The sequence below is a fragment of the Lolium perenne genome, chromosome 5 (genome assembly GCF_019359855.2).
Source record: "Lolium perenne isolate Kyuss_39 chromosome 5, Kyuss_2.0, whole genome shotgun sequence".
Taxonomy (NCBI): domain Eukaryota; kingdom Viridiplantae; phylum Streptophyta; class Magnoliopsida; order Poales; family Poaceae; genus Lolium; species Lolium perenne.
The window spans coordinates 169,613,028-169,620,588 of record NC_067248.2 but is presented as its reverse complement, the minus strand read 5'-3'; the positions used below and the strand labels follow the sequence as shown (position 1 = coordinate 169,620,588).

At 43.8% G+C, this 7,561-nt stretch overlaps 2 protein-coding genes across 2 annotated transcripts; one reads left to right on the top strand and one right to left on the bottom strand.

Annotated features, from left to right (window-relative positions):
* Positions 1-242: 242 nt before the first annotated feature.
* On the bottom strand, positions 243-1,432 carry LOC127304931 (large ribosomal subunit protein uL2-like). The gene is made up of 2 exons (XM_071820621.1): positions 935-1,432; positions 243-802 (listed from the first exon to the last, which is right to left on the bottom strand). The coding sequence occupies exons 1-2, from the start codon at positions 1,375-1,377 to the stop codon at positions 466-468; spliced, it is 780 nt and encodes a 259-aa protein (XP_071676722.1). The 5' UTR covers positions 1,378-1,432; the 3' UTR covers positions 243-465.
* Positions 1,433-1,678: 246 nt separating this feature from the next.
* Positions 1,679-6,814, top strand: LOC127300586 (pseudouridine-5'-phosphate glycosidase). Its single transcript, XM_051330718.2, has 12 exons — positions 1,679-1,848; positions 1,953-2,063; positions 2,418-2,500; positions 2,731-2,790; positions 2,935-2,995; positions 3,590-3,696; positions 4,497-4,574; positions 5,169-5,214; positions 5,617-5,737; positions 5,827-5,912; positions 6,177-6,260; positions 6,394-6,814. The coding sequence occupies exons 1-12, from the start codon at positions 1,740-1,742 to the stop codon at positions 6,414-6,416; spliced, it is 969 nt and encodes a 322-aa protein (XP_051186678.1). The 5' UTR covers positions 1,679-1,739; the 3' UTR covers positions 6,417-6,814.
* The last annotated feature ends 747 nt before the right edge of the window (positions 6,815-7,561 follow it).

The window sequence follows — 7,561 nt, the reverse complement described above, 5'->3', positions numbered from 1 at the left end:
CAGTTCATGAATATTATTGGGTGTATCAAATCTAATCTATGTTTAGAAAGCTAACATGATGTCTTTGCTTTGCCTATTGATTACATTTATTGAACAGCTAATCTCTGGTCAATCTACGAAGTAGTGAGAGTTCGATAATCAATGAGCAATTTCAAGCTTCAGTGCCGAAGGCTGCAGCATGATCGCATGCATAGCTAAATCTATAGAACATCGCAGTACATTTAATTCACAGAATGCAAATCTAACGAAGCATAATGACTTAAATGATGCGGCAAATGAAGTATCAGCTCGAGGAAAGCAGCGGTACCACCAAACAAAACCACATCCACGTTGGGATGTATAACCGATTTAACAGTCTCAAAACCTAAATAACGATAACCTAGCATAACGATCGATAACACGATGAAGATCATTAGCATGACGATCGATCGATGATACGATAAATGATAAAACTTATGAAGAAAACTAGACGGCCTTGGCGGCGTTGACTGCGGCCTGTCCCCTGAGCCTTCCGGTCCTCCTCGCACCACGGAGACCGACCTTCTGGCCGGGCGGCGCGTCCTTGCGGACCGTGGAGGCGTGGCCGATGTGCTGGTGGTTTCCTCCTCCGTGCGGGTGCTCGACGGGGTTCATGGCCACACCCCGCACCTTGGGCCAGCAGTTCCTCTTGACCCTGAACTTGTGGTAGGCGTTGCCCGCCTTGAGCAGCGGCTTCTCCGTCCTCCCGCCGCCGGCCACCTGCCCGATCATCGCCCTGCACCCGCTCTGCACCACCTTCTTCGCCCCGGACGGCAGCTTGATCCTGCACAAAGTGCACACATCACCGCACGTCAGGATCAGATCGATCTACCAATGCACGTATGAGCTCATGCAAGATCGATCGGCGAACCAATCTGAAAGAATAAACGAGACGGGTTATGCTGTGGAAGCTTGCCTGGTGGTGCCGTTCTCGGAGTTGTGGCTGATGACGATGGCGTAGTCGCCGGACGCCCGCGCGAGCGCGCCGCGGTCGCCGACGTGCTGCTCGACGTTGCAGACGACGGCGCCCTCGGGGAGGACGCCGAGCGGGAGCACGTTGCCGATGGCGACGGTGGCGCGGCGGCCGCAGTAGAGCGACTGGCCCGTGTACATGCCCTCGGCGGCGACGAAGAGCTCCTTGCGGTGCTTGTAGCGGACGGGGTCGCGGAAGGTGACGCGGGCGAGCGGCGCGCCGCGGCCGGGGTCGTGCACGATGTCGGTGACCACGCCGCGGAGGTAGCCCTGGCGCTCGCCGAAGTCGAGCGCGCGGAAGCGGGCGGGGCCCTTGCGGTGGTGCGTGTGGGACTTGAACACGGCGCCCGCCGCGCCCTTGCGCTGCGCCCTGATCACGCGACCCATCGAGTCGAGCTCTAGCTGCTTCTCCGGCGGCGGTGGCGAGCTAGGGTTTTTGCGTACGTGCCGTACGTGATGAGGCGTGGTCGGGCGGGCGGCGCGGGTCTTTATATGGGGCCTGTGACATGGTGGTGGAGTAGGGCCTACGGAAAGCCAGATGGACGGCTGGGATTCGTCCGCCGATGGGGTTTGGCTGTGCGCCGTCGAATCTGCTATGGTTGGTGGGGCCCAGCTGGTCGTGCTCGATTCAGTCTGGGAGTACGCCTTCCGAAGCTTGAAGTACGCCAGTTGACTGCGGAAGCGTAAGCCGCCGTTCCGAGTCCCAGTCTCCGGAGCAGCCTGTTGAGGAGAGCCGAACGATCGCCGTGATGTCGACGGCGCCGTCGCCGGTGGGAGTAGCGGTGTCGGCGGAGGTGGAGGCCGCGCTCGCGAGCGGAGGGGCGGTCGTAGCGCTCGAGTCCACCATCATCTCCCACGGTACCCCTCGCTCCCCTTCAGAGCAGAGCAGACAGCAGAGGAACCTCCTCTACGGCGTTGTGCCTTTGGCTGCGCCCGATCCTTGACTGGTGTTCCCGTTGCAGGCATGCCCTACCCGAAGAACCTGCAGACGGCCATGGAGGTGGAGGCCATCGTCAGGGAGAACGGCGCCGTCCCTGCCACCATAGCCATTCTCGATGGCGTGCCGCATGTTGGTAAGCTCTACAGATTCCCAATTGGTATCTTCCGACCTGTCAAGTGTCCTCAAGCTCGATGATTGCATGGAATGCAGTACAGATGCATGTTTTATCCTTCTTACTAAGGATACACAAATCACTTGATTAAGTTACTTCTCTAGACATTGTGTAGACATCAGTTGCTTTTGAAAACTAGTAGTAGAATTTCAACTTTTTGCTACATCGTACTGATTCAATGCTCCACGGTTGCTGGCAGCCCTTTTATTAAGTCGATTTCTATCTATTTTCTGGGCAACAGACCCCATCTCCTAAGGACCAGTATATTATCGGACTTATACGACTGCTTTCCTAATATCCGTCATGCAATGGCAGGGCTTAACAGCCAACAGCTCAAGAGACTGGCGATAAGCGGAACACAGTTTCAGAAGACAGCACGCAGGGATATCGCACAAGTTGTGAGTACCTTGCACGATACAAATACGACATTCCTAATTCAGATCGTATGCTCTCGTGTTGCTGTCACTTCTTAACACCACACTAGAATTGGTATGCCGGCATATTATGTATTATTATGTCATGTAAAATCCGTGATGTCCACATGCCTACATTTATAATCCCCCCTGTTTTACATTTTGTGTATGTCCACATGTTTATAATTTTGTTTTCGATTTCTACTACTTTTTAGGTTGCCTCTGGTGGCAATGGAGCTACGACGGTTTCTGCCACTATGTTTTTTGCTCATAAGGTTCTTTCAAAAAGCACTGCATCTTATTCTTCTTATTTACCTTGGCTTCATTTGATAGCCATTTTCGTGTTTGTGTCTCCTACCTGTAGTTAGCACCAAATGCTTTTCTCTCTATACAGCCAAATGAGTTATTCTGACATTCAGGTAGGAATACCAATTTTTGTGACTGGAGGGATCGGAGGCGTGCACAGACACGGTGAAAAGAGTAAGTAGCTTCCATTTTTGTGATGAGTTCTTATTTAGGTGCATAGCGTACTAATAATGTTCCAACTGATTTGTCCGAGTTTTGAAAGAACTGAAGACCATTATAATGGGCTTGTGTGTGGATACCTCATGAAACTTCAAATATTTTCACCCGATCTTTCAGTAATACCTGTAATTTACCATCGCATCACTATTGTGTTTTGTGTCTGTTTCATTTTGTAAGGAATACTACTCCCTCTGTCCTGAAAAGGATGTCGCAAATTTGTCTAAATTTGAGTGTATCTAGACACTATTTGGTGTATAGATACATCTGAATTTAGACAAATCTGCGACATCCTTTTCGGGGTGGAGGGAGTATTTGCTAAACTATACAAGTTAACACTTAGCAGGAAATGTATATTTCCCTTGAGTTGTTAATGGTCTTTTTCTTGTTGCAATCTTACGTCTTCTGGAGCTTCTAGTTATTCTCTAGTTAATTTAGGATGCTGGTGTTACTATATCATTTGTAGTCTGCTTAAATACCATTCTATGTAATGGTCATGGCAAGGCTACAAATAGCTGCTGACTACTTGACTCACTTTACATTTTGATGCAGCCATGGACATCTCCTCTGACTTAACTGAACTTGGGAAAACTCCGGTAGCTGTTATTTCAGCCGGTGTAAAGTCCATTTTGGACATATCACGGACACTCGAGTACTTGGTATTATCCTTTGCACTCTTCCGTGATATAACAATTTTGATCTGTCGAGGGTTTAACTTTTATGTAGACTTAGTTGCTATGGCACCAGATGCTTGACAGGTTGTACCTCACATTTTCCAAGTTTGATATTGAAGTACTGATGGAACAGCTATCCAAGTTGCAGGCACTTTCTGTAAAATCATGTAGCAATTTTGCCTAGAACGCCTGGACATAGAAAGATCGTAGCAGTAGAGCCCCAATAACAAGCTGTGTATAAACTAAACAGTATCTTGTAACAAAAGCTAGGTGCTATAAAGTTTCCTCAATCATTACTATCTGTAATAATGGCCTTAACATATCAGTAGCTGAACTAATGTTAGCTCAGAATGAATAAATGCACTTCTCTTGACAAATTAGAGAAATCAGGTAATAAGAAATCAAGAACTGGAGATAACTTAGCACGAAAAGTAGACAAGTCCTTCTCAATTCTGATACACTCAGAAAAATATAAGCTGATGCTTTGGAAGTGCCTCCTTTTCTATCCACTAGAAACTCCGGTAAGGGACTAAGGATGCAAAACCAGTAGATCCTCAACTGGTGGGCTTTTGTTTATCATGAACTTTTCCTTCTCTTGTACCTAATATAAGACTAGCTTCTTCAAACAATTCATAACGAAATGCTCTGGTACTGTCTGGTAAAGGAGTTGCTGCATTGGGTGTTCCATTGAGCTTTATCAGTTTGGTCTTTCTCTGGAAGACATTGCAGTTGATGCAAGTTTGTTTCGGTGCTTAATCGCCTATTTTAAATGATTATGTTGGCAGGAAACTCAAGGGGTAACAGTTGCTGCTTACCAAACCAACGAATTTCCTGCTTTCTTCACGGACACTAGTGGATGTAAGGTGAACAATTTTGTTTCTGTCAAATCAAATATACATGAGCATTTTGTTTGTTCAAGACATTAGCTTCAAGGGTTTGCTGAGGGTTCAAAATGCACTGTAGTTCTGAAATCGACTGTTGTTGAGTTACTTTCCTCAGTGGCATCTTGGTCAAAAACTATTTTGCCACTCAAATGATAGTTGCAGGTTTTTTATTTCTGTTGAAAGATTTTTTTATCAAACTTATATCATATGAAGGGATAGCTTTCATCAATCTTATGAGAAGGCAATAGGTTTCATCTCATAAGTTCCTGATTAGTTGATATTATTGGGCCAGCTCTAAATTTCTCCATCGAAAACCAGATGTCATGAAAGATGTAAGACTATTTTTTCATTATGTATTGCCCATCTGCCAACAAGTTTGGTTAGCTTTTGAAAGTAGCTTTCGCAAACTACAGTACATATATTTCATAAGGTGGAAAACATTTAGGTTGGAACAGACATTATGAGTAAATATCTTGCAATTTCAGTCACTGCTTTAAATCAGAAAGTATATGTTCTCATATACAGAAAATTGGTGGATGCCTCCGCTAAGTGATTTCTGTTTGCTTAATGTAGGCACCATGCCGCGTTGATTCCCCAGAAGAGTGCGCCAAGATAATAGGTAAGTGTTAATATTGCATTTGGCAGTTGCTTCTTTTGTATTCGTATTGATATAATGCGAAATGTTGGTACATGACCAGAACCACCAGAAGTCATATATTCTCGTCAAGGTTTTTAAAAACTTCTGATTAAGGATTATATAGCCCGCAATGAACTAAGAGTTAAGTAAAATTCAAAAGTAATGTCCAACTGCACTTTATATGATTACCATATATGATAGCTCAACATGGTATCTGCCCTAACCTAAAACAAAAACCACATACAAAATTAATTGAGATCCAACTACTATATAGAACCTGATCACATCATAAGAGTCACTAGGGGTCATTACATATTTTATTTTGGGATGTTCTCTGGACATATTTAAATTAAGCAATGCTTATTTGGGTCTATTGTAATGCAGATGCAAACAAGAATATGCATCTCGAATCTGGGATTCTCATTGCAGTGCCAATTCCTAAGCAGCATGCAGCTTCAGGAAAAATTATAGAGTCTGCAATACAGCAAGCCCTTAAGGAAGCAGAGTACACACTCCCAGCTCCTTGCCATCTTTCTGTGTGTGCGCACGCACCAATAGAAACCTCAGCTAATTATTCTGCACTTCCTTTTCCAGTGATAAAAAGATAACAGGAAATGCAATCACCCCCTTCATCCTTGACAGAGTGAAAGTACTAACTGGAGGATCTTCGTTGGAAGCCAGTATCCTATATTTTTAGTCTCGGTGTATTGTATACTTATCTGTGTAATAGCATCGTTTATCCATATTCACCTGTAATTTTGATTTCTGGTAGTTATCTTTTCTTTCTGTTCCATGAACTACAATTTGGCTTTTCCACCCTTCTTAAATTCTAACAAGGAAATATGAGATGTACTTCATGTGGGAAAAAGAGAAGGCTTAGGTGGGTAGACAGAAAATTGTATTTTCCTACAACATTTGCAGAAATTTCTCCTTAGCATATTCAGATATTGCACTTGTAAAGAACAATGCTCTTACTGGCGCTCGAATTGCTGTAGCCCTTTCTGATCTCCGGAAGAGAGCAACAAAACGTAAGCTGATACTAGTTTACTAAAATGTTTACACGCACTGACCTTTCCCCTGCATTTGAGAAGTAGAAGTTAATTACTGTTATGTAGTAGTTTGCAGGGTAAGATCTGACTGTTTTGTGCCTTGCTGTAACAGGGTCTATGAGGTCTGCACTATGAAGGTCTTGCTGAAGCAGTTTGTGAAGTTGATGATGCCAGCAGTTGAGCGAAGCTGGACGGCCACCTCTGAAGCCAAGGCTACCGATTCCCCGAACACCGTATATCATCTGCCTCGCTGCTGTTTTCGGATTTACGCATCCTGTTATTGGTTGTACAGACTTTTCCTTGTGCAGTAACAACTGGATAAAGACATTTACCGGGTTTGCCATGGTTTGCACGAGTTCAACAGATTAAGAACAAATGCCGGCAATTCAGCTAAATAATGTCGGGTGGTATTTTGGCCAGTGTTACCGGCAACATTGCTTATGACTCATGATTTCAGGATGTTACCGGTTGCTGGAAACTGACTGTAAACCTCACAATTTTTTTCAATCAAGCCGAAATTTGTGAACTAGTGAGATGCTGGAGTGAACTAACTTAAATCAGCTTTAAAACTGGAAATTATATTGCAGGAGAAGTATGGAAAATTTGAATCTGTGTGTAGACATGATGATTGGATAGGAACAGTGATGTTCCTTGAACGAGAACTTGATAGTAAAAATTGCTTCAGGATTCTAATCCGGTGAATTGCATCGAAGATCATTTCCCAACCGGAAAGCTGTTGAGACCATCTTTTTTTCCTCCTTTCTTCTTTGCACTTTCTTTGTATACATCAATGTTTCCTTAGTAATCAATGCTTAGTTCTTTTGGAGCTCCATCTAATAATATCAGGATGATTGTTCCCTCCAGTAAACTATACGACGTTTTGGATATAGGCATAGTCACCAACTAATAATATTGACAATTATTTTTATACGTATATAAGTAATTATAATATGAAATATCTGCCATGCCAAATCTAACAATACTTCTCCCTGTCAATCCTAAAAATAGGTAAATTCACGCCAGTCAAATACGAATATATCTGTTACAAAATATACTACTACAGAATTTATATATATTCCTTTTGGAAAACGAAATTTCCAAAGGAATCGATGGTCAAGTCTCGCTCTGTATATATATTTGGGGTCAAATGAAGTATTTTGATGTAAAGACTATATTTTTGCATCGAAATTTCAGATATTTGATTCAAAGCTTTCTATCCATCAGATGTTTGATTCCATATTTTCTATCCACACATTATTATTGCTTTTGACAATTATCCA

Coding starts and splice junctions, on each gene's coding strand:
- LOC127300586 (XM_051330718.2), top strand. CDS start 1,740: ATGTCGACGGCGCCGTCGCCGGTGGGAGTAGCGGTGTCGGCGGAGGTG. Junction 1,849..1,952: donor GTCCACCATCATCTCCCACG/GTACCCCTCGCT, acceptor TTCCCGTTGCAG/GCATGCCCTACCCGAAGAAC. Junction 5,215..5,616: donor AGAGTGCGCCAAGATAATAG/GTAAGTGTTAAT, acceptor ATTGTAATGCAG/ATGCAAACAAGAATATGCAT.
- LOC127304931 (XM_071820621.1), bottom strand. CDS start 1,377: ATGGGTCGCGTGATCAGGGCGCAGCGCAAGGGCGCGGCGGGCGCCGTG. Junction 803..934: donor TCCGAGAACGGCACCACCAG/GCAAGCTTCCAC, acceptor CACTTTGTGCAG/GATCAAGCTGCCGTCCGGGG.